At 39.2% G+C, this 27,358-nt stretch overlaps 2 protein-coding genes across 2 annotated transcripts in view; both read left to right on the plus strand.

Annotated features, from left to right (window-relative positions):
* FRG1 (FSHD region gene 1) overlaps nucleotides 1-27,358 on the plus strand; it is a 241,689-nt gene that overhangs the window by 172,420 nt on the left and 41,911 nt on the right. The gene's annotated exons all lie outside the window — the stretch shown is intronic.
* LOC135717450 (heterogeneous nuclear ribonucleoprotein L-like) lies at nucleotides 8,027-9,051 on the plus strand. The gene is made up of 3 exons (XM_065239541.1): nucleotides 8,027-8,171; nucleotides 8,628-8,949; nucleotides 9,012-9,051. Exons 1-3 carry the CDS (start codon nucleotides 8,027-8,029, stop codon nucleotides 9,049-9,051), a joined length of 507 nt encoding a protein of 168 aa, XP_065095613.1.

Genomic DNA, 27,358 nt, shown 5'->3' on the forward strand with positions numbered 1-27,358 from the left:
TGGGATGGTGAATGGAAAACAATTTTGTTTGCAAACTAAGACGCAAATAATTGTTCGCAGTGATTTTATTCAACCATGATGGTGAAATGATTGTTTTTCTAATTTGTTGAATGGTTTGTGTGAAAAACATCTGAGCGACGCAGATGTTTTAGTAGAGGGTTAAATTATTGAACCATTTCAACGTCTTCAGATATAAATTATGGTTACGGGATATGAACTGGGCCTTGTCCCTCAATTCGGTACATCAAGCAAATAAATCCTTTATCAGCAAATAAATTTAAAGTTTATTGACGAGAAAATTTCACGGCTTTCTTAAAATTGTGATCCGCATACTTAAAAACAGCACTAGTTCGTCATACTTCGGCACACTTCCTTAAATCAGCCCTTCGGTAGGCTTGTAGAGTTTGATATTCATTGATAAACTGATCAGCCGTAGTTTGTATCGTGAGCAATGAATGTGATGCATACATGTCAAAATAAAATAATCATCGATGTAGTAGGAAATGCACGGAAAAGAAGGAGAACGTACAGGCAGAACCGGAAGAGGAACGCTGGTTAATTCCACAGCAGAAGAGGATCCCGAAGGACCAGGACGACCCTACATCAGTAAAGGACCATATCATCAGGTGATTGTGAAAGCCGAAGACGGCTTTCTAGTAAACGGGGCGTAGTTAGGAAAACCCTGTCAGGAGAATGCACCAATAGCATAGTAAGCACTTGTAGTGTGTAAATAGGTAGTGCGCACGAAGCTCGTTCTCTTTTTCCAGTTTTCAGCGCAAGTGGCTAGTTGTATAGTGTTTAAGTGTAACTTACAAATAATCAATTTGTGGACTTATAATTTTGAAATAGTATTTTCGGGAATAGAAAATTTTAACTCAGATTTTTGGTTTTTTTCAGTAGCTGGACATTGGGACTAACATTTGGAGAAGATCTAAAAATAATGGTAATATATAATTTCCAATTTTTTAAATTAATGCGAACGGGTGCAGTTAGGAAAATTGTGTGTAATGGGAGATTATAATGTGCGAAATAATCTTGTTCATTTTTTTCCATTACGGTAAGTGTACCAGTTTTGAACCCTAGTGGCCCTCTTATTGCACTTTTCTTAATTTTGACATTTTTTTCATTCTCCACATCATTTATTTCGATAGAAAGCTAAAACATACTTTTGACCATACATCTACGGAAATCAAACCATGGACATATTTTTCACTGGAGAATTAGTGCCATAGCTGTCATACTTACCCTAGAGGTGTCACAATTGATTTCAAGATTTTTGTATATTCTTCGCTTTAGGGTTTGCTGCATACACGCCTGAAGTAGCTACCAAAATTTCAGTAGAATCCTTCCAGACTGGTCAAAACTGATCTGAATGTGGCTGAAAGCCTCCTAAATAAAGCTAAATTAATTAATTAATTGATCTGAATGTGGGTGGATTTTACTAAAATCAACTTGTATAGGTTATACCTATCCCACATTGGTTCACATTGGTGATCCACAGGAAAATTTCCATGGAATTTGACAAACACACAAGGCTTCTGCCATGCTTTCTGGTCATTGATTGAACATTGCGGTAGCTCCAGGATGAAGAGCTTTTTGATGTTTCACACTCAGGGTATTCCGAGTATTGCAAATTGCGAGGATCTGATACCATGAGCATTGCTATGCAAACAGTGGATATTTTAAAACATACGCCAAGTGCTAATTGATTTCCGTTAGAAAACAATATTTCCTGTGCATAGTGACAAACGTTCCACCAGGCTTTTCTCTGAATCATTTTTAATATTCCATCGGTTCAAAAACTTTGCTGTTCCAGCCGGCCTTTTGAGAAATTCAATCAACAGGTTCAATTAATTTTATGTTCCACAATTTACACCAATCTGAAAACTGTCTGAAGCGCCGACACAAACAGCCACCAAACGCGTCAGCACATGCAATCAAGGGGTTCTCTCCATCAACAATTTCAATTACTATACCGGTTTTTGTAATCGCTGCTCATCAACAAGCGCAAAAATTGATTAACGAACCAAAAATTACTGCAAATTCGGCACCCTGCCTGAAGCCGCATTGCCATTCGACTCGATAGATCGTCCGTAAAATTCGGGAACTTTTCCTTCCGAGAAAATTTATTACCTTTTGCTTGCTTTACCTCTTTTGCGTTTTTTGGGTTTGATTTAGACTGCCCAACACGATGCCAAAAGCGAAACGTGAGGAAATGTTTCAGAGCCATAAAAATACGATTATTTATATATTTTCCCCATTGATATATACACTCACCGCGTACATTTGACGTCTAAATACTGCCCATCAGGCAGTAGGAGCTGATGCTTGAAGAAGTCGCGTCGTAGTTGGCCGTGACAAGTGTGGTTTCTCCAATCGTCACGAACTCAGCCGCTTGACTTCACCGCAGTACGCCAATATTTAGCACCGACGTAAACTTGTTACAAGGACCAAAACACGATAATTGCGTTATTTATAACACCCTATGCACATTTACTGTTGCTTGTTGTTGATGTTGTTGAACGTGTTTTTGCACTGATGTTTTCGCTTATAAAAATAAAAATTTTCCGGCCCGTTTTCTTTTTTGGTGGAATTGTGTTCATTTGAACAATAATTAACCGTTTGCAACTGAAACGGTCCACCGTATCACCATTTTCTACACCATTTTATCCAATGTTGTGATGCTAATGCCAACTTGTTTATACGATGCATCAATTCCAGGAAGCGATTAAAGCACTCTTTTAAATTAAATATTTCAAAATTTGTGCTTCGCTGAATACACTTTCGCACTATAATTTTCCTCGCTCACCAATTTCCCATTATGCTTGACACAATTTGCCAGCTAATGCAATTTTTCATCGTTATCATCACCACGGTAAGCCCTTTTCTCACACCAAGAACCACTAAAACAGCATCCACTATTATGAGCCTACTACTTGGTGCAGCACTCTACTGGAAGCATTGAAGCACGTTTCTTCCAAACACCGTTCATCTTCGTTAGCCTTCGCTCCAATAAATTGTTTCCTCTTCGTGGAAATCACTGCCTTCAATGTCGATGGTGTAACACTCGAACTAAAATCCAAGGCGTGGGAAAATCATCGATATCGAGCGCACTTTGGACCACTTGAGTTAACCTTCGCATTTCCATGTAAACATCTCTTTTTCCTGTTTTGTGTGAAAAAAGGCAGCACAGCAGACGCGCTCAACGTTTGACGTCGTTATAGTAAACCAAATCAAATCACACAACTACCGGATGGTGGCGTTACGTTTTTCCTCACAGCACATCTGGAGATTCAAAACTCTGAAGTATCCAGTATCCAAGAATGAATGGCAACAGTTTCTTCTTTGATGAAGGAGATCTCGGTGATTTCGGTGCGCTCACAACAACATGCCAACGTCGACTGACGGGTTGGTCCATCTGGCGTTGGTCGTTTTGGTTGTTCTAGACAATCTTTGGCGGTGTGGCAATCTATATGGAAGAGCAGTCATACGGTGGCATGAGCTGTTTCCACACAGCACACGAAAGGAGTGACAGATGAGTGCTCAATGTTTACTATGATCATCAGCAGGTCGTTCGTTGCGAGAATTGTGGAGAAAATTTGTTTTTCTCAATTCGCGTTTGCGCATCGTGGGGAAAATGAGTGCCTTGTGAGTGCTTTGTGAATGAAATGAAACCGAGAGGGTAGCTGATTGGAGGGTGCACAACAAGTGGTTTACCAGGGGTCGTTAAGATAATACAGAACACAAGGATGGGCTTTTCCTGACTCATACGCCATGTAGGGAAAATGGCTCTAATGTTGGCTTATATGGATCTAACGATTGGGTTTCCCGATAAAAATCTCATGTTCTTAAAATTTTCTTAGAGCAATTCTTCATCTGAACAATACGATCGACTATTATCGTAAAATTTATTTAGGCTGACATTTAGGACATCAAGCTATAGTTGAAATAATTTCGACAAGTTTCACTCTCGTTCTGCGTTTTCCGGAAACTCACTTGAAAATTCATCTAGAAAATAAGTCTTAAACCGTTTTGCCATGGTATCATCACAGCGCCCTTTCTTAGAAGTAAACGAGATTTCGTCTTCGCTCTTCAGTGTGCCATAATTGGCATTGACGACGACGACTTTTCGATTTTGCTGCCTGCTTCAATTAAGAAATCCTCTCGCTCGCGATTGCCGATGACAGAAGCTGTTTATTCTCATCGCAGTGTGCTGGTGCTAAGTCGGTGGCAATAAGAGCCTACTTGGACCGAACAGGCAAACCCAAGGTCAAGTGTAATCAATGGTATAATTGAGATACGCCCGGATAGAGGTTGGGATAATGGGTTCGTATCAGCTATAATAATAGATTTCATGATTGATTTGAAATATTCAGCTTCTCTTTTGGCGGATCGACTGTAAAAGCTTGACTGCGGAGTTTCATTTCAACTATTTGTGAGCATTGAAAAACTTTTATCAAATATACACAACTAAATAGGAACTGACCATCTATATATGAACGAAGGAGAAAACGTAGTAGAATGGAAGCTGTTATCGTAGAGTTTAAGCTCAGAAGTTCCATATCAGTAGAATTACCTCATAACTACATTATTATATGGCATTTTATTTATATAAAACTAACCTTACGTCTTTGAGGCGACATCGTACATGTGAAGACAATAGAAAATTTAGTAGCTTGAGGCAACAATGAAAAAAAAAATCTCGCAGAATGTTTCTCAAGGATATAATAGTTAAACAGTTACAGCTATTTATGTGTGTGCCATTTTTATCGAATTCACTCTAAAAGTGACATACAGATCGGACAAAATTATCGCCAGAAAGTGAAATATATCAAACTGGATGATCGAAGTAGGCCGCGCTGCTGAATTGACGTATTTTTGTTTTGCTGCTTGATTCTTTTTCGGTTAAAATTAAATTCAAATTTAAAATGATTAATAATGCGAAGCGGAATTGTTAAAATTGTGTAGTGAAAATAAAAGTGGATTGTGTGACGGTAATCAAATGGAGTTCCACTCCTTTCAATTGCTTGCGAGTTTGTATGTACCAGAAAACGGAACATACATGTTGAAAAGTGTGATAAAGTTAGGGATTTTGGTTTATAATGCAACTATAAACAGAGCCAACAACATGCTAGGCTTTATAAAACGCTTCTGCTATAATATAACTTTCATGATCCGTAAACGATAAAAACATTGTACATTGCTTATGTCAGGTCAATACTAGAATATTGCAGCATAGCTTGGTCTTCTTTTTCAATCATACATGAAGAAAGAATAGAATCAATACAAAAGCTAATTTTTACTATATGCATTCCGCAAGTTAGGTTGAACTGTTCTTTCTTTACCATCTTATAAAGCTCGATATATGCTCATCAACATCCAAACATTAAAAAAGCGTCGTGAATTTGCAATGGTTTCATTCATAAATGATATCGTCTCGCAGAGAATTGATTCAATGGAATTATTAACAAAATTAAACTTTTACATACCATCACGGCATTCAAGTTCTACAAATTATCATCTTACGAACTATGCCAAATTTTGGCCTATTAATCAGATGGTGACTATGTACAGCGAAACTATTGACTTTACAATGTCCAAAACTAAACTAAAACAATATTTCCGCGCGAAGATCCATTTATTTAAAACTATTTAAATGCTCTTACATATTGGTTGGTCACAGATTTGGGTACACCTGGGCTCATTCATTGGCCCTGTTTGGCATCCATAATTAGATTTTTTTAATGATTGTTAAAGTAATTGGCAAAACTCTCCTATCTCTGCGCCTGCGTCAAAATTAGCTTGTTGTTGACACACTCCAACACTTGGAAACCGCAACCGTTAATATTCACAAAGTCTCGCCATGGATTCCCCACAAACCGAGTTAGATTTCCCGAAACACAGTCAGCGTACATAAAAGTACCTAAACTCCACGATTGTTGCTGCTATGCCTCTATACGGCACCGGCAATTCCGGCATAAAAAAAATCATTCCAGCTCCGCGACTCGGTTTCGATCGTTGAATTCCCGATGTCATCCTCTCGCACTCGGATTGCAACAAACAAAACAAAACATTTAAGCTGTCAAAATACCGGGTTGCCAAACATTCTATTATTCACAAACCAACAAAGTCTGTGACTGACTGGCACTTTCGGCACGGCCGGCACACTTCAGGCACACTGAGTGTGCCAAAAAATAAGTGTGCAGTATGTGTAGGAATGTAACAAAAAACGGTCTTCAACATAATAATACATATTACATGGTGAAAAATATCAAACCGCTATAATATTTTCCGTACTAATTGGATTCTAGTAAAACAAGAGACACATGTTTTGTCTGCATATAAGCATCTAATTTGGTTTATTGTATTTCATGATATTGCACTTTCAAAAAGGACGTTCTTACTTCAAACAGAATCGGCCAATCAAGCTCAAATTGAATTTAATCAATCAGCAGCCAATATTTCATAAAATTTCATAAACATCCTTTTTAAACATTTTTGAAGAAGAAACAAACATCACGAGGGTACACTGAAACCTCCATAAATTTAAAAAGTAAATTTATGAAGTCATTTTTTACGCAGCATTCAATTTACGTCCCTCTTTTTACGAAGTAAATTCCAAATAACGTGATTTTTTTACCAAGTAAATTCCAAACAAGGGGTTTTTTTTCGATTTTGAGAAGGTGGGAAATAGGGTAGAGAACTACTTCGGCCTAATCGCCCATTTTGGGCCCATCAAGCCGAAAACTTGAATCCTTGATTTCAGAGTTAACAAGTCAATTATGCGTTTGGAACGATACTTTAGTTAATAAGCTACGGAACGAAGTCAATGAGAACGCGTGATTCCAAAAAAACAAAAGAAGTGCTCCGACCGAATCAATTTTTATCTTCATCCGATAGGCCGAAGTGAATTCATTGGCGTTTCAATGCGTTAGGCCGAGTTTGGCGTCAAGAAGCAGTGTTAGACTTTTGACAATATCTCAACGATTGGTTTCTCTTTATCAAATCTTATGATACATAAGGAAAGGTAAAAAAATGTGGAAGCCATCAGTAATAATAACATTCCGTTTGGTGCTAAACTGCGCTAGATTAATTAAGACTAAGTGCGGGTTGTGCTTAAGAGGCCGGAAATGGGGTAGTTAACCCTACTGTGAAATACCCCACAATATGGGTATTGTTGGAATTGGAGTGACGTAAAGGAACAGGAAATCACTGTTTGACGCCATTTTGAAATCCAAGATGGCGGCTTCCGGTTTCAGAAAAACTTGGAAATTCCGTCAAATATCCCACAATATGGGTATTTTTGGAATCGGTGAGACGTGTAGCAACCAGAAATCGATGTCTGACGTCATTTTTAAATCCAAGATGACCACTTCCGGTTAGAGAAAAGCTTGAAAATTCTGTCAAATACTCCACATTATTATTGGAATCGGGGTGACGTGTAGGAACCGGAAATCGATGTCTGATGGATGTCACCCAGATTAAAAAATACCCATATTGTGGGATATTTGACGGAATTTCCAAGTTTTTCTTTAACCTGATGCCGCCATCTTGGTGTCAGATCAAGGGGTTGTCACCCTACACACTTATTTTTGTGCCAACATTTTTCTCAGTGTACCTCAGTGTGCCGCAGCTGTACAGGCAGTGCCAAGAAGTCATTGAACTGACTTTTGTTTGCTAGTGAATAATGCCTTGTTTGGCAACCCGGTATTTTAGCAGCTCTTGTTTTTGTTTTGTTTTTCAATGTTTTCAAAAACGACACGGACTCCAGTTGAGACTACTCACTGGATGCATCCGTCTCCAAGGACCTGCAACGGATGAGCTCCGTTGCTACACGATCCTTCCATCTTGGGCGGAAAGCCGACCCCGCACAACGAACGTCAATAATTAGTCAACCAGCCCTTCTGGGAGCCGGCGGAGGAAACGGATTTGCACCGATTTATTTGCCGCCTGAGTATCATCCGTCGGAAAACTGGAAACCAACACCGGCCGGACCACACGTCGGACTGACGAAGGGCCCGACCCGATGACCCGAAACGGACCAGCCAACTTCATTCAACCGACACAGCAACAGGGCGCAGTGATGATGGTCTACGGACTCGGTACCGACATGGTCCAGATGGGAGACGCCATCGCAGTCGAACCAGTCGAACGCACACGGTTAGAAAAAAGTACCAAAAATTAAGTTCTTTTCACTCATCTCGGCACTATAGTGCAGGAACCCAAAAGTAGGTAAAGCGGGTCAAAGTAATTTTCATTTACTTGTGTGCAGTCCGTATGGAATTTTCCACTAGCTTTTTAACCAAAAGTAAGTTAGTTGTACCCAACAGTAGGTAAAAATGATTATACCAACGTTGGGTTCCCACACTTTACTACCTCTGTTGGGTGGTTTTGCTCCTTCTTTTTTGACAACATTAGAAGGAGAAAATGAGACAAACTAGTCAAAAGTAGGTAAAAGTGAACTGGCCGTTGGGTACTTTTTTCTTACCGTGCAGCATCCAGCACTTGAACAACATTTAATTAAGGGAAATGATGGTAGCAAAATTCAAATTGCTTTTTTCAAGCAGAACTACTTGTCAGAGTCCACCAACACGTATACTCTGCCGGACAATTCGATCATCTTTAAGATGTACAGCACCTCCAAGAACAATCGCTTCCATTCCCGAGCAAGCTTCTCCACTTCTTCAATACCCCACCCGGTATGTCCGAGGATCTGCTTCTGACTGCATTCACCACCAAGGACTGCCACCCGTCGCAAGTGCGAATGTTCCCGCTGAAATCGGAACGTTCCTCCTTTGGATTGATCGAGTTCCCGGGAGAAGCCCTGGCGATGTACGCCATCATGAAGTTCAACCACAGCGCGATCGATCACAAAGGCACAAAATTCCCGTTCATTATGAAGCTGTGCTTTTCCTCCTCCAATATTCGAGCAGTTCTAATGGTTGGATGGTATAGTTTTTGTTTGGTTGTTGATTTTCCGATTAAAACTCAAGCACCGTTTGTCGTGACAGGCCCAAGATTTCCAGCGTCGGCCACGGCTACACGAATTAGTGATGCAGCTCCCACGGCTGCGGCTGCTTCCAATGCTGCTGCTGCTGCTGTTCCTTCTGCTGGTCCGTCTTCTCTAAAATTCGACAGAAAAGACGGACCAGCAGCAGCATTGGAAGCAGCCGCAGCCGTGGGACCTGCATCACTAGTTCGTGTAGCCATGGTCTGAAACCTCGGTCAGGTCAAGATACCGCTGTCAGCTGTTCTTCGTCTAGGAAGAAATGTGGACGCGACTGCCGTCACGGGTGTAACAATTGTGAGAATCCATGGTGAGACTTGGTTGAGATTCACGGTTGTGTTTTGAAAATAATTTGATTATATTGCGGCAACATCAATAACAAATTTTGACACATGCAAACTGCGCAGGCGCAGAAAAATTTCAGTGTTGCCAGTAACTTTAAAGATCATAAAAAAATGTCCCCATGGGTGCCAAACAGCTCCAATGACTGGTGCCTAGTTTGATTTTGGCACACTGTGTAGAGTGACCAGCCCCTTGGGTCAGATATGGATTTCTGTTTGATGATTGATTGATGACCCCGATTCTAAAGATACCCATATTGTGGGTTATTTAACATTATTTTCTGTTTTTATGTAACCAGAAGTCAACATCTTGAATTTGAAAATGGTGTCAGACATGGGTTTTCAGTAATTATATGTCACATTGATTCCAAAAATATCCATATTGTGGGGTATTTGACAGTATCTCCCAGTATTTCTGTAACCGGATGCCACCAGCTTGGATTTTAAAATGTGGTCAGACATGGATTTTCGGTTCTCACAGATCACCCCGATTCCAAAAATACCCATATTGTGGGACATTTAACAGTATTTTTTATTATCTTTTTCTGTAACTGGAAGTCGCCATTTTTGATTTAAAAATGGCGTTAGATATGGATTTCCGGTTCTAAAACGTCACCCCGATTCTTAAGGTACCCATATTGTGGGTTATTTAAAATTATTTTGCTTTTTTATGTAACCGGAAGTCGCCATCTTGAATTTCAAAATGGCGTCAGGCATCGGTTTTCAGTCCTTATACGTCACCCAGATTACAAAAATACCCATATTTTGGGGTATTTAACAGTATTTTTCTGATTTTCTGTAACCGGATGCCGCCATGTTGAATTGCAAAATGGCGTCAAACATCGATTTCCGGTCCCTACACGTCACCTTGATTCCAAAAATACCGACATTGTGGGGTATTGGACAATATTTTCATGTTTTTCTGTAACTGGATGCCACTATCTTGAATTTCAAAATAACGTCAGACATGGATTTCCGGTACCTACACGTCACCAGATTCCAAAAATTCCCATATTGTTGGTTGTTAAACAGTATTTTTCTGATTCTCTCTAACCGGAAGCCACCATATTGGAACAAGTCGGTTTCACTTCTTCAAAAATATTTAAGATAGATGATCCATCATTGCGAATGATACATATACCGATTTGTTTCGTTTTTGAGAGTCGAGTGCACTGCTCGAAGGTCACTTATATTTATGTTATTGCCTTTCTCGTACACCAAAGTGTACCAAAAGGCTATAATATCACTAGCAAAACACAAACACACAACACATCATTATCATCATCACGGCCAGTTTCCGACTAGGTTCAAAACACATCATGCAACTCCTCAAATCACATGAGAATTCGAAAACAAGATAAATAGTAGTCATATCAAGCACCATGAACCACAATGGCTACCTTTTTTTTTCCTTGATTTGTTTTTCCGTCGATCTTGTTTTCCATGCTGAGCACCAATGCTACCGACGCCAGAGAGGCAGCTCCCACACCTGGACCCTACCTATCGACCCATCAACTCATGAACCGGGGACCAACGGCTTTACTTCCCTTCCGAAGGAAGAGATGTTATGCCTCGGAACATCCCGGTGGTGCCGACTGGGATTGAACCCAGGTCTGCTGGGGTGAGAAGTAATCACGCTTACCACTACACCACCGGCGCCGCTTATGGCTACCTTATTTCGCTCATTTTCGTATAAACTGGAATTTCTGAAATCTAGAATGAATAAAAAAAACAAATACGGCTATTTGAAAATTCACATTTGAAATATTATTAAGGAACTGATATCGAGTGCTCTAACATTGGTAACACTTCGGTATGTTCCTGGTGCCCCTGGGATATTAACGGGAATAGGACATGAAGCAAGCATTAATGCCGTTTAATATTTTACGATTATTTTATTTCACATTAATGCTGCGAGAAAGGCACTAGTCAACGGTAGGTGCAATAATCAGGCTTTCTTTTAATTCATCGCCTACTATTATTATTATTTAGCTTTATTTAGGAGGCTTTCAGCCTTAGGCTGGTTCGCCTCCATAATCGCCTACTATTATAATACATCATATTTGTGGTATTCATCCACACCTACTACATTGTACATTATTTTAGGCTAGTATCATTCGAACCGTCCAAATCATGTTCGATGGGATCAAATTGGCCTTGGCATTGCATTTCTTCTACAATCAGCTTCTATTCAGTTCAATTTAACTTCCTGACTCAAAGTAAAGACTATCCTTCCACAATGCCGGCTGGACTGGTGATGATAAAATGCAATAACACTGCCTACAACAACGGGAATAGATCAGGAGAGAATGAAATGTCCGTACCAGCTCACGTTTCAGGCAACGTTGTTGATCTTCGCATCACTGAGGAGTGGGTTAAAGTTGAAGGAGATTGATGTAGAAGGAAAGTTAGCTAGCATTTCGTGGCATGTCAGTGTCTTGGCGTTTTTTTTATCCTTAGATTTAGACACCGTCTGACATGTGAACATTTTCTTACAACCTAAATTATCACCTAGCAATTTATCAAGACCGGGCAGTTTGTGATTATCACCTCTATATTAACACAATAGTAGTTTTCCTAAAATTAATGTTGCTAAATATTATCGCATGATAAAAAGCAACAAAGCAATATGTGCATTATATTCTGCTGTGCAAACCTAAAGCAGGTACTAGCTGATGAATTTTCCTTCCCTGAATTCTAATTTATCAAATCTCGGAAAGCCGGTCGCAATCCGTAAACTGAAAAAAAATATCCTTTTTTCTGTCTATCAGGGTTAAAATTGTTTAATTATGCGGCTGCGTGACTCTGCTATTCTTCAAATCAACTCTAAAAGGTTTACTAAAATTTTCTTCATTTTATATGCCATCGTTCATAAAAGATTTAATGTTTGCCAACAGAATCAAGCAATGCTAACAATCTAATTGATGAAGTCTTCATAGTTCACAACTACGAAGATGTCGTGACTCGGATCCGTTGCATGATCAGAAGCCCTAGCAAACACAAAATCATGCCGTGCTCCGAGCTGTGAAATGCTCTTAGCTAGTATATCAAGCAGCAAAAATTACTCCAGCTGCTCGACTACCTTGCACCATCGTACCAAACGATGTTAATAAATATCGCTATCTTATGGAGTACTGTGCTTCATGCTGCCCTCAATGTTTGTAGTTCATGTGTGTATTTTCTCAGGCTTAGTTGACGGCTTCTCCTTGTTAGCTGGGTGTGGTGTCAGATCACGTGACTCGAGAATATAAAAAAAATCATAATTCATATCTAGTTGATCTCTTGTAAAATTTTGAGCTAGCCATCATTGATTTCAACCATGAAGATGAGTTTGGCAGATTTTATACATTTACGTCATCGATTATTTATATCACAAAAGTTAAATCTTGTTTTGTCACGCACAGTAGGCGTTGCTTCATCAGAGTGATTACCCGAGCAAAGTCTGAGATCAAATTGAAATCTAAATTTGATGTTGTGATTTCGCTGATAACGATTACATCGGTTGCTGTCGTTCTGGTCGTTTTAACGGGTAAAATATCAAAATTGAGAGCAAAAATTTTTTCCTGTGAAATCACATTGAAAACTATTTCTCCTATCAGTGAGAGCAAACTGAAAATTCAATTTGATATCAATTTTTCCTGTTGATAACAAAACAAATATTCAATTTGATGCTATGCTAAGGCAATGAAAACAAACCTGCAACAACATATTTTTGAAGATCAAATGTACAGCACCCAATGGAATCAAATTTGCCAATTGCGTAAACTGAAATCAAATTATGATTTCAATTTGATGTTGATGTCAAAACTTGATTTCAATTTGCCGTCATTTTGATGCTGGACTTTGCTCGGGTATACAACATTTCTAGCTCAGGGGGGGGGGGGGGGCAACCGGATTAAAAAAAAAAACATTAAATTCCCGGTTTTGCCTGGTTGTGAGACATTGATTTCATGATTTGATTGAAATAGCTAAATATGATAAAACACTTAAATAACAACATATTTCGTCGAGGTTCTACAAGATCAAGGTCTACATGATCATGATGAAACCGAAGCTATTACTTGGGTCAAAAATTATTATTTCGGATAACTTTTGACCGTTAGGAATGTAGTCTGTAGTTTTCAATAAGATAATTGTCAATATGAATCGTGAAAAAGTTTTGAGAAGAATCTCATCGGAATTTTTAGAGAAATTCTGAGAAAAAAATATTATAAATTTTGGGAGGATGATTTGGGAATGCTTTGCTAGATTTTCATGTAAAGAAGAAACTTTTCGAGAGTTCCAGGATAATTCTTTTCAGATATTAATTATTCCAGTGTTTTAAGAATATGTCTAGCGTAAATTTAGGACGGTTAATTTTTCAATTATGGAGAAAAATGTAAACGCAACCCCTCGAGAATTATTGAGAAAACAAAGGTAATTGTAGAGTAAATTTGAAGAGTTTCCAGGAGAGAATTTCAAAAGGGGTATGCAGAGAATTACGAAGGCTGTTATGGCAAAAAAAGGGAATAACAGAGAGAATCATGTTATTATTCAGGAAAATCCTGAAAGCAAGCTACTCTGGGATAATTCCCAGGATATTCTCGAGAAAATCCTTTATATGTCCTATAAAGAATTATCTATCCGACATTGAAATTATGTTAACGTACCGGACATAGAATTTCGAATAATAATATGGTAACATTTTTAATAATCTGAGGCATTGAACAGTTTATAAGATTTCATACTTACAAGAAAAGATTTGCAGTGTTCAGTCGGCTGTCGACAGTAGCAGACCACTGTCAATGTGTGTCACGCAATCGTCTGTTTACTCGGCAGCAACTATTGTGTGGTCCTCCTCATTGTTCTTCATCAGCAGTTCTTTCAGTCGATGCGTCGTCGACTTTGCAAAGCAACCGTTTCGTGATGAATGTGTGCGTGCTGACCGCGTTTTGCGTCCATTGCTGCAATGGAAGCGCTCTTACCCCCGTTGGCAAATCTACCATACAATGAAACCACTGGAAGCGGCTCCCGTTCTGGAAGAGGAGGCTTATTGGATAGTGGAAGATAAAATGTTTATTGTGTTGTACCTATTGACTATAGTTTTAATATGTATTGTATAGTGAACAAGAATCCACGGCTCTGTAAAGTTAGTTCGGTTAAGCCTTATCAAATAAATTAATAAACAAACAAAAAACAAAAGATTTAAGATTCCAATCTAGACAAAGATAAGAGTAAGTCCAACCCGCACGACACGAGTCGAAGCTCATTATAAGTTTGATAGATAAACTAATCTTAAAAGAGATAAGAGTCGATCTCAGGGCTTTGACAATGTTTGAGGCTTCATAGTACCCTAGGATCAATATTAATGATTTTCAATCCCGGGCTACAGAATATAGCCTCCTAGCGAGTCGTCATTAGTTAGGCGACAGAGAGTGACACGACTGGCAGGATAGGGGAGATTAAATTGATAAGTGTTTGATCCTTGAAAAGTACAAATCAGTTTGCATACACAGGTTACGCGGAGCAAATAAATAGATAAAACAAAGTGCACACATTCTGAGATTGGAACTACTTTTTTTTAATATCGGGCCTTATTACGGGTGTCACTATACGGTGATAATGAAGTGATACTCAGAATAAGAGCCGTGATTGCCGTACAAATCAAATGGGCATCACTTCACCGTGACAAGTTTTCACCGTGAAGTGACATCCGTAATAAGCCCCATCAACAAAGAGCATTTCATGGAGACGCGTGGTGTTTCAATTTAAACCGTTTTCCCACTCCAATAACAAAGCAAGCGACATTATACGCTGCACCATAAAGCAAACATCAATCTAGTGACCAATCATTATCCTCATCACCACTGCGTCGTAACGTCAATCGTCATGGTTTCTTCGGGCGAACCATTTTAGTACACATACACCCATTCATATTTGATAAACAAAACAGAACAGTTCAAGACAGCGCGCGTTCTCGAAGCAATAAATTCGCCCACATAAAAAAAACTCTACCAACTATTATGGTTCGGCGTAGTCGTAAAAACAGTTCCAGTCAGATTTATTACGCCATACCGCAAACGTCACTTTGAGCCATCATCTTTGCGTTTACCCAGCGACGAACGGTTTTTCTTATTTTATCATGAAATCTTTTTTTTTTATATTTATGTAGGGTGGAGCGCTACTTCGTCGTAATCGCCCATTTCCGTTCTATTGATCAGAAAAGATCAATAATAGCAATGATTTCACTATACAAAAAACAATAGGTTTGATCCGACGCGTAAGATCGTTAACTACAACATAAATCCAATTAGAGCACACAATATGACTATTTACGGTCATTGTTATCAAAACAAAAGAGCGAATCCCATGTTTCTACGTTTATCCGTAGGACGAAAGAAATCTAATGGCGTTTCAATGCGTTAGAACGGAATTGAAACTCGTAGGACGAATTTTGAATCAAGAAGCAGCGTTAGATTTTTAATAATGTCTCAATAATTTGTGACTCTTCATCAAATCCAAAGTTGAATAAATTTAGAAGTCATCTTTTACAGAAATATTCCATTTGTTTATCAAACCCATTCAAACAAGAGAGGTAAAGCACGGGTTGTGCTTAGTAGGACGGAAATTAGATCAAAAACCCTACCACTAAAATGATGCCTCGGTATTGACATTCGTCTGCAATTGAGGATTGTATATGTCTATAAGGTGTACCGGGGCAAGTTGAAACGCACGGAGAAGTTTGAAACGCAAGCGTATCTCTTAGTGGAATTGAATAATCACTGTGGTAATTTTTAATACAGTACTTTGCGCTCACTGAAAAATAATCACAGTGAAAATTCACTTCCCCTTATAGATAAGCTATCCGTTTCAACTTTCCCGCGCGGTTCAACTTGCCCCGGTGTACCTTACTAGTAACCCTTGTTAAACGCTGCGTGCATTTAATGAGAGACCTACATTGAAAGATCATTGTAAACCATTTCGATTTTGTTCACGTCATTGAATTTTACTTCCTCGATTAACTCTTTGTCTGTAGCTTGGGGTCAATTTGACCCCAGGCCACTTTGAAAGGCTGTAACTTTTTTATTTGTCGATGGATTTTACTATCTCTATCGTTACTAAGTGCGTCCACTAGAGCTCTGTAATATTAGATATTTATTGGAATTGTTTTTATTTAAATACTTTCGTTGTCTGTACTATGAGGTCAATTCAACTTCAAATTCAAATTGCCGTATCTCAACGAATGGATTTCTGAAATTCGAATGTTTCGAAAAGTAAATTTAGGGTATTTTATGTTTAAATTATCAGAAATTTTTTGGAAGGGCGAGTTCATTGTAAAAATACACCTATGAAGTGGATGTTAGAGATCAATTTTGAGGAAGGCAGGAGAGGAGTTTGGTAAAGGAGATGATCAACCCGATTCGTGCCTTCCTCAAAATTGACCTTTGCTCGCTTTCTACTCTCTATATAAAATTTTCATACTGCCGTACTCTAACGGAACTATCAACTATATACTTTCATCTCCTCATCTATCGTATAAAATGAAAACTTTTCTCTGATATTTGTCGTTAAGCATCTCCAACTACGTAAATCCATTACCTTAACGCATGGAGTAATACAAACATAATTAGTAAAAAAAAAAAACTTTAATAATTTAAAATAACAGGCCTTTACAAAGCATTTGAAATTTCAAAAATCTGCTGAACCTTCGCTAAAATATGACAATTCGAATTTAGGGTCAAATTAAACCCAAGCTACAAACAACGTAAGTTTTTATTGGCACAGACGAAGGGTAAAATTTGTTCATGTGTTCAAGAAACGCAAAACTTAAAGTCTCTATTACGAAGACAGAAACAAGCTTCAAGAACAAGGACAAGTCGTACAGTATAACCAACCCAGATGGAAGCGTAGCATATTCTGGAGAGTTTTAGTGATTTATTTTTTATTTTTAACGTAGTGTCATGGAAATAATGCTTCGAGTTGGCGAGTGGCTACGGTTCATACACATTAAATAAAAATTATGGGCGATTGTCTATGCGGGGTATAAAACCTCTTAAAACGGTCTTCGTAGTTTATTAACAGCCCATATGTGTTAATTTAAGCATGGATCAACCAAGGGGTAATCAACTCTGCACTCTGTTCTGAAACACATCGTGGCACATTGATCGGCACGTCATGGCACACGATGACAAGTATGACACAAAATGTAATATAAAACGGCATCACTGTTTTGCGTTAAAATTTTGCTAAGGTTTCCTACTTTGTTTACTTCAAAGTAAGGGGGAAAGGGTAATTTTGTCGATTTTCTAGCGAAATGGTCCTCAATAATAATAAGATATTGTATAATTGACGAGACACTCCATGTCCTTATGCCTTTTGCGGAATGAAGCTCTACAGAAATTCCACAGGTCTTTGAGAGATGTTCATAGTTTCGAAAGAATTTGTGTTTTTGAGGAAGTCCAAACGAATTAGTCTGAGTCACCACGCCACGTTAAATAGGCTTGAATACGTGCTACCCCCAGATGGCCATAGAATCCGGACCGAGAGTCAATTGTGTGGGTAAGGAGAGTTGTAGAATGCAGTTCCGATTGCAGGGATCTGGTACGATATCAACAACTGTGGAGGCTGGTGGAGTCAGTAGATGCCGTATTACCGGTTCGCAGTCTCTCTGCTTGCTCATTCGCTACTGGGCGCTCGTTTCACTGACGGCAACAGCTTTAAAAAAATGCTGTTAACAGAATTCCGGAGAACTTTGAGATTTGGGCGTAAATGCTTTTGTAAACAAACATGTCAATCGCTGATTTCTCATGAATAAAAGAATAATCTCGTCAACAAACTATACCAAATGATAGCGGAACCATTCATCTACCTGTTTGTGTTGTTAGTTTTTGAGATTGAGCTTTAATTCGCGAGAAATCGTCAAATGAAGTGTTTGTTTAAGAAAGCAATTACGCCCTAATCTCGAAGTTTTCCGGAACTGTAAAAGTAGCCACACCGGAGGTAACGGAGACAATCTGATTCACGGTATTATTGAACGCAATTGGAACCGCCAGCAGATTCAGGGAGACTAATATGCGATTTTTTCTTCCAGAACCTCGAGAAAAGTAGCCAACATTTGTGCGTTTCACAAAAAAAATAGAAATTAGTTGGTTCAGTTTTGTGAAATCGCTGGTAGAAAGTCACGCCAAAACTGCTGGACAAAGTGGTCAAATCAAGACAAGAAGAATGTCCTCTAGATAATCTTATATCATCTTATAACTCCTCAGTCTGTGCAGCAATCCAAATAGAAAGTCGATGAATGGCTTCAATCATAGAAGGTTGGCCTTTCTGACAAGTTACGCGAGAATTTATCAGCTTGTTTCAAAATGTAATAAACCAAGGAATTTAAGCAATCTTAACGCATTCATTCACTTCATACGATTACAGAGTTTGGAGAAAATGCTCTACTAATATCAACATGAAACTTTATTGCAATAATTTATTAATTAGCTGAAGAGGATTGACGGAAGTTTAAAAATTGAAAAGAAATTGAATTTGAGCGAAGGGCTATGGATGCAACAATACTAATCAAATGCAAACTCCTTTGCCTAGCTCACTTGATGGGTGAGGGGACTTGAGGTATTTTCATTAGCTCATAAGCTACAAAACAAAGCCTATACGAGCGCGTTGTATGAATATTTACACTAACTGTTCTCGAAACAAAAGAAGCGCTCCTAGCAAATCATTTTTTCTGCTTTCATTCGCATAATGAAGAAAAACCTATAAATACCAATGGCGTTAGGGACGGAATTGAAACTCGTAGAATGAATTTAGAATCAAAAAGCAGTGTTAGATTTCAAGCAATATCTCAAAAATGTGTGCCTCTTTATCAAATCCATTGGTACGGTAAATAAATTTAATAGCCATCTATATTATCACCCCATTTTTGGGTTCATATCTGTTCGAAAAAAGAGGTTGTGCAGTAGGACGGCAATTAGATCAAAAACACTACTGTCTGCGGCGGGGGATAGTTCTAGCGATGTTCATCACTACCTAATACCTACCGTTGAGATGACTACGTCGGTCATGACGACTTCATCCTGACGAACATCGGTATATCCAAATCGGTGGCACACAACGACCTTAGCTCAGACCACCAACCGGTGGTGGCTGAAGTCAGCGTTAAAGTGGCTGCTGGTCCAAGTTTCCTATGAAAAGACTACCACCACGTAAACTGGGTCCAGTTCAGACGTGTGGTAGACAGAAATATCGACGAAAACCCGCCACTTGACGCTGAAAGTCCTTCATCAGGTCATATCCGTGGCTGACGAGACATGTGTCCGTCAAGTTCCTGTGACGGTAAGTTTACTGCCATTGATTCCTACACCCAAATGATGATTCGCATGAGAAATATTCGTAGACGCCAGTTTCAGAGGATCTGGACAAAAAACGTAAAACGGCTGATCTGAACAGGCAGATTGCTTCCAGTATGGACTCACTCCGAAATGAAAGTTTTTCCAAAATCTGGATGACCGTTCACGTCCATTTTGGAAGGTAGCTAAGGTTCTGAAGTCTAATTCCAAACCTGTTCCACCTCTAAGAAAATGAGAACACTTGGCTCATAACACCGAAAGAGAAAGCAAATGCGATTGGTAATCATATTGCTGCATCGCACTTGCTTGGCTCCAACATCCAAAGTCTGCTCGAAAGTCAGAAGACGCAATGCGTCCAAAATGTGGATCAATCCCCTTGTGTCGTCCCCCAGGAGGATAAAATCACGGTAGAACAGATTTGCTGAGCGCTGAAATATTCTAAGACTATGAAGGACCCTGGCTTTGACGACATTTTCAACCTAATTCTAAAGAGACTTAACACGAAAGAGTACAAGTTTTTGACCGCTTTCTTCAATAGACGTTTGGAACTGCACTATTTTCCAAGCATCTGGAAGATGACGAAAATTATACCAATTCGCAAACCGGGTAAAGTTGGATATGTTGCCGTCAAGCTACACAACGATCAGCCTCCTTTCAGCGCTGAGCAAATTGTTCGAGAAACTCATCTGTGTGGTGCATAAATACTGTAGTGTAACATGTGCTAAACTCGGGCGAAATCATCCAGCGCATCGCCCTGTTCGCCTCTTAGCTAGATGAATATGAATGTGTGAGTGATTTCCGTCCACAGCGACTTAGCACTCGACCAGGCATCGTTGGTACCGCCATTGTCTCTTCACAGTCCACTTGCAGCTTCTGAGACGGTAAGACGTGCTTCCGTGTGATTAGCCCTCGGTGATTCCTTGGTGATTATAGATTATTCACATCATCCTCAACCGTTTGCTCAATACTGTCGAGGAAAGCAATATTCTCCTACCGGAGCAGTTTGGTTTTAGGAAGGGACATTCTACAACGCACCAGCTAGTTCGGGTGATGAACAACATCCGACGTAACAAAGCTGTATCCAAGTCCACGGCCATGGCCTTGTTAGACGTCGAAAAGACGTTTGACAATGTCTGGCACGACGGACTTATATACAAGATTTGCAACTTCAACTTTCTTTTACATCTGATAAAAATCACCCGTAACTACCTTCAGAAAAGGTCGTTCAAGGTATCGTTGAATTATTGTCTTTCCGACACGTTCTCCATCCTAGCAGGCGTCCCACAAGGTACAGTCAGGAATCCTTATTGCCGGGGTAACGGGGGCGTGAATAAGGAACCGCGAATAAGGATACCCACAGCTTATGGGATTTTCACTAATGGGGGCTGTAGTGGATTATCTCATTTGTTTCAATACATAAAGCTATACTGTCTTCGACAAAGTTGCTGTACTGGGTTAGACCAACAAGCCTGTGCCATTGGATTCGGGTTAAATTGAGAACTACGCCGCTAGAGGCGCTTCACTTTTATGTTACTTATGACGGGCGCTATAATATATGGATCATATTTCCAACATAGAATATTTCGTGATCCTGGCCATATAGAAAGTTACTGTCTTCAGCAAAGTTGTTCAGGTGACAAAGTCCTTTCGGATGGTGGCCATATTAGTTCAGAACTCTCTCATTACGCAGCGCTAGTGTGCATATGTAATTCCTATATAAACTGTACCTCGAGAGCCTGGCCATATAGAAAGTTGCTGTTTTCAGCAAAGTTGTGCAGGTGATCAAGTCCTTTTGGATGGTGGCTATATTAGTTCAGAACTCTCTCACTACGCAGCGCTAGTGTGCATGTGCAATTCCTATATAAACTGTACCTCGAGAGCCTGGCCATATAGAAAGTTGCTGTTTTCAGCAAAGTTGTGCAGGTGATCAAGTCCTTTACTCAGCAGGCTTGGAATAGAGCACAAAAATCATGGCTACTATGTCACACTACAAGATACAGTGTTGCTCACAAAACAGCTGCTTGATCATGCCATAAGATTTTCAATCTCTTAAATAATTAATAACTATTTTATTTGACGTTTGGCTCAACAACTATATTCTGCTAAGTTGAAGCTGAGAAAATTTTCCATAAGTATAGCTTTTGAATTTTTGAACAGTGCAATATGGAAAAAGGTAAGAAGACAATTAAAAAAAAGTTTTGATTTCCCATAGTAATTTCCATATAAACTTCAAATGGTTTGTGCCAAGTCAGTTTCTTTGCAAATGAGTTCAAATTTTGGGAGACTAATCAGGACCGGATTTGGAACCGTATGAGCACTGTGGAGCGAAAATGTCAAAATTTGCATCAGTCTAGTGTTCATTGTATTGTCAGTTCGTTATCCAGATCAGATCCCTTCTAAAACGAAAAAAAAAAACAAACACTTGGGTGCGATTTGGGGCTAAAACAATCGCCGCACCTTCTCTGTAAACAAACCAACTTTTGCTCCCTGTGGTGTGAGGGCTCATGGGTCAACTGATCCCTTTTTCTCCGACTCCAACCATCATCTACATACTTTCTGTTTACTTTTCGGGTTGTTTTTGTTTCATGTTTCGAATCGATTTAGAAAGGATTTAGCTTACGCTTAACGTATGGAGGGTTGGCCGATACAGTAATTCATTGGAAATTTGATGCGTGCAGAGGCGCTGCATTGCAATTGATATCAAGTAATGATAATACAATTATCAAACGTTCACATTAATAAATTTTAGCTGCAGAAAAGCTTAAACCGGCAAAAATTGGCATATACAGCTAATTTTTGTCTTCATATAACTAATCTGCAGCTAATACCTTCGACAGACTTGATTGTAGTACCGTTGTACTCAACGTCAAGTGCGACACTGGATTTAAGGAGTGCAACGGTACTACAATAATTTCTGTCAAAGGTGTAAAATTATATGTTGGGTCAAGACAGTCAATCAGTCAGTGGAATTATTTTATAGCATGAGGCGAAAAGTCAAAAAATGATTGATGAATGAAACAATCAAAGTAGGTCACAGTGGGCCAGGAATTAAATCTAGCAGAAAAAGAATTATAACGCTCTGGAATTGCATCCAATTGAGTTGACGTCTTGTTTGAAGATTCTAGGAATAATTTGAACTATAATTTGGTGGATAAAAATAGTTCATGTTTTTACCACAAAGATGGCGCAGAGGTTCAAACTTCTTCATAAAATTCCACGCTCTAGAACTTTGCTGAAGACAGCAAACCTCTATCTTACGGCCAAATTTTGAACTATTTTATCCAGCAAGTTTTAACCATAATTAATTAAAGAAACTTCACTCAAGACGTCAACTAAATTGAAGGTAATACCAGCGCGTTATTATTTTTTTCTGCTAGATTTAATTCCTGCCCCACTGTACAGTGTCCAGTAAGATGTCGATTTTGGCAAAACTACTAAATCTAAAAATAAACTTAGCAACTCAATGAAACGTAATATTTGTTATTGTTGTCAATATGGAATGTCAAATAAAGGACATAAAAAATGACAGAAGCTTCCCAAAATTGAAATCCAACTGTACTAGTCAACATTGCCATGAGACGTCTATCTACACCAACTTATTGACATGCCTTGATTGGTCATGGTTGTTTTCGATTCAATCAATTTCGCTTCAACGCTTGGGTGGCACATATGGCAGAGGTATCGATGACTGTGTAATCAGCTACCATCTCCAATTTTATCCATCATGTGATTTTTCATGACACCCCCAAAGGGCAACGAGTAAATGAAATGGATCTGAGCGTATGTCGAAATGTGACCGCGCATTTAATCATAATTTTTATCGATTTCCTTCCACATTTTGCGCATTGACATTATTCTCATATTAAATGGAAAGGGATTACAACAGCAACGAACACAGGAACCATAAATCTATTGGTTTTTTTACATAAATCGCTCAGCTGTTGGCGAAAATACGCAATCAATGCTGATCGAAGCATGCGATGCATCGCAGTGACATCACGTGCGTTCAACATGGCTGACAGGTCCCTGATGATATTGGTGGCGAGTTCAGCTGAAAAAGAGGTGAAAGACTATAAATTAAGCTTATCAATGTAATGATACTATCGGGCGCTTAGTTTACCACATAGCTGTTCACAATGCAGTCTATCAGCAGACCCAATAAGACAGGTAACACGTGTTTACTTCCCAGGAGAATTCAGTGTATCCTAAGGTATGTTATAGCAGCTAACATTGAACTTATTTGGATTTACGTTGTTTCTGTATTCCCACAGTTGCTAAGTGGGAGCTTCCTAGGTTTGTGCCGTTTTTACATTCGTGTAGGGTTGATGCATATATTATGTCACGCTCTAAGGGGGGAGGGGGTCTAAGATTTTGTGACAAGCGATGCATTAGGTATAGGAAAAACGTCACGATAGGGGGGGTGGAGGGGGTAATTTGTTGCTCGATTTAGCGTGACATAATTAATGCATGGGCCCTAATAAGAAAGTTTCTTAAGAGAGAGAGGGCATTTTAGTGATTAAAAAATGCTAGTCTCCTTACACCCTAAAGTATTGATACTCGGTACAATGCATACTGTTATCGACGAAGGTCCCTTATCGTATGGTATCAAATCGCTGTTCCGACAAAAGAGATATTAAATCCTCGTTCTGATGGGCTGGCATCCTTTTGAAATCGTTTCAGTGATTATCTTTAACAAACTTATCGCCGTTTTTCTACGTGTGCAAGTGTGTGAAACTCGTAGCGCTATTAACGAGATGGGCCCGGAGGGAAAGTTTTCGGAATGAAAATTGAATGATACTGCTATCCCGCTCACGTTGCCTGTCGCAGAACCGAGTGACAAAGTGTGTTTACCGCCTTTGATCTAAAGTGCCGTGTGCGATCATTATACCCAAAGCAAAGAATAATTTGTCATTTTAGCTTCATCGCCTACCATGTCACGGCAATCAGTTTATATCGTTATCGAAACAAACAACAGCTAAATTTTGTTAACACATCCAGTAATCATATCTTAATTCCTGAAAAAACCATCATTAATTTTATGGGCAAAGAGGCCTAAGGAAACTACAAATACATTTTATAGTAATATTATTTTGAAGTTACATAAGCGGGTGAAACATTACTCTGGTGCCAGTGCCAAACTAAACCTACTTCCGATCTTGTTTTCGAACTTTACGGAAATCATTACTTTCATTTTGTGGTTGTTGTTGTTATTGCTGACACTAAGCTTCTATTAGTAGCATCTAAACAATGAAAGAAGTCTCTAGAAAGACAGTTCTTTTGCATAATTCCCCATCATTTTTTGCCACTTTTCATCGTTTTCAATGTTGCTTTCAATCTGATGAGTGCCAATTAGCGCAAACTATTGAACTACTTGATGGTTTACGGGCGATGGGACCTATTCAAATACTGAGCTTGAAGAAGCAGTGAAATTTCACGGCCAGTTGCGACACACTCACAGCAATCCTCGTAGTTAGTCCCCCTCATGAAACTGCTCGTAAAATTTAACGGCTAAATAATACTCAGTGAGGTCGTAAACGAGGCCATTCCATTTCACTTGCTGGTAACGTTTTGATCTAACCAATACTGTGTGGAGAGGGCGAATTTAATTGAGCGATTGTCGGCGATGTTTGCTTTCTCCTTCAGAGAAGTAGGCTTGATGCTATCGTAACGCTCCAATCGTTTTGAATTATATCATTGCCTGCTTAGTTTGCTTCACCACATTTACTTACTCAAGGTCATGAATCGATATGCTCCTCAGAAGGATTTGAACTGTAATAATTACCCAAGTCTTGTATAATTTAAGCGATGAATTGGTTTTTTTACCGCTTAAATTATGCTGAAAAATCCTTTCGGGCCCGCATTTTAAGCCAAGTACCGAACATTATGCAAATGGACAAAAAAAGGTCACGTTCCTGCTGAAAAAAATACCATCGTCACAGGAAAGGTCATTCCGCTGTCCCACGCAACGGAAACTTTTGATTTTGTTTAGCATCACGTGATGACTTTAGGAGGATATTGTTCCACGGATGCTGAGGTTGAACTATAACATTTGGATCGTTACAAATTAATGAATCATTAAAGTGGTAGCACACCTAATCTCCATCATTAAATTTTTGGAGGTAATCTTTCAAATTTGATACTTCACGAAAACATACCATACCCAATCCGGTTGACTGACATCGCACGCTCTCCGATTTCACCTACACTTACGTAATATCCTGTTTAGAGTATTATTTTCGACGACGGCAAACACTTTTTCACACGGCCAATGAGATGAACTCAGAGAGCATTTGATTGACTTGCCTTTTTCACGCCGACTGTCATTGTCATATCACTTGTTGTAACAACATTTGATATTTTCTCCTCAGTGAATATCCAATGACTTTACGCAGTGATGGATCGCTCTTTTGGAGCTCATGGATTACTTTTAGAATGCTTACGTTTTTTCCTTGATTTGTTTTCCGTACTGAGCACCTATGCTTCCGACGCCAGGAAGACAGCTCCCATACCTGGACCCTACCTATCGACCCATCAACTCATGAACCGAGGACCAACGGCTTTACTTCCCAGGGCCTAACAAAGTCACTTTCATTCGAAAATCGTCAAGCGACGACGATGCCATCAACCATCATTTTCAATTGAAAGTCATTCTGTCTTCTCTTCAAGCAGATCCCCGACAACATCAACAGAACCACTTTCGATTCGTTTTCATGCTGGTTGTCTTGGCTTGACTCGTGTTCATTTCGTCTTTCATGAACTTACGTTCGTATTGAAGAGAAGCTGTTCGAGCTTTTGTTGATTGTTAAGTCGGTTCATTTAAGCGCATGCGCATAGATTTGTGCTCGCCCATGTGTGCTGTTGAATGGGTGCGATATTCTACGCAGGTGTGGATGCTGCCTTCCTGCACATTCGCTTGCCGTCAATGGATTGCAATCGATGTCCGTCGGTGATTGGCACTAGATTGCGGAACATAGACCGACGTTAAATAAAGGAATAAAGAAAAGATCTGTGCACTTGATGTCAAATTTATCATTGTCGGACGATTCGTTATCAATAGAGTATTTTTGGAATCTGGATAACGCATGGATAACGAAAATTGGGAAATACTGTCAAGTACTTATTAATATAGGGATTTCTTTTAATCGACATGACGTCTAGATGCTGAAAATTAATATCCGAAGCCATTTTGAAATCAAAGATGGTGGCTTAGGATTTCAGAAAACGCGAAAAATACTGTCAAATACCCATCAATATGAGTATTTTTGGAATCGGGTGACGTCTAGAGATTGGAAATCGATATTCGAATCCATTTTGAAATCAAAGATGGTGGCTTCCGATTTCTGAAAAAGTGGAAAATATTGTAAAATACCCATCAATATTGACACTTTTTCTGAAACCCGATGGCTACCATCTTGGGCTCCAAAATAGAGTCGAATATCGATTTTCAGCATCTATGTGTCGTCCCCGTTCCGAAAATACCCATATCTTAGGGTATTTAACACTTTTTTCTGAAAACAGATGGATTTTCGACATCTCTGCGTCGTTCGCGTTCCGAAAAATGAATAAAACATATCCTAGGGTATTTGACACTTTTCTGAAACCCCTATGATCTCCATCTTGGTTTCCAAAATGGCTTCGAATATCGATTTTAGGCATCTACGCGTCGTCCCCGTTCCGAA

This window comes from Ochlerotatus camptorhynchus, unplaced genomic scaffold (genome assembly GCF_037179485.1).
Source record: "Ochlerotatus camptorhynchus isolate MF236.1 unplaced genomic scaffold, CSIRO-AGI_Acam_v1.1 ptg000055l, whole genome shotgun sequence".
NCBI lineage: Eukaryota > Metazoa > Arthropoda > Insecta > Diptera > Culicidae > Ochlerotatus > Ochlerotatus camptorhynchus.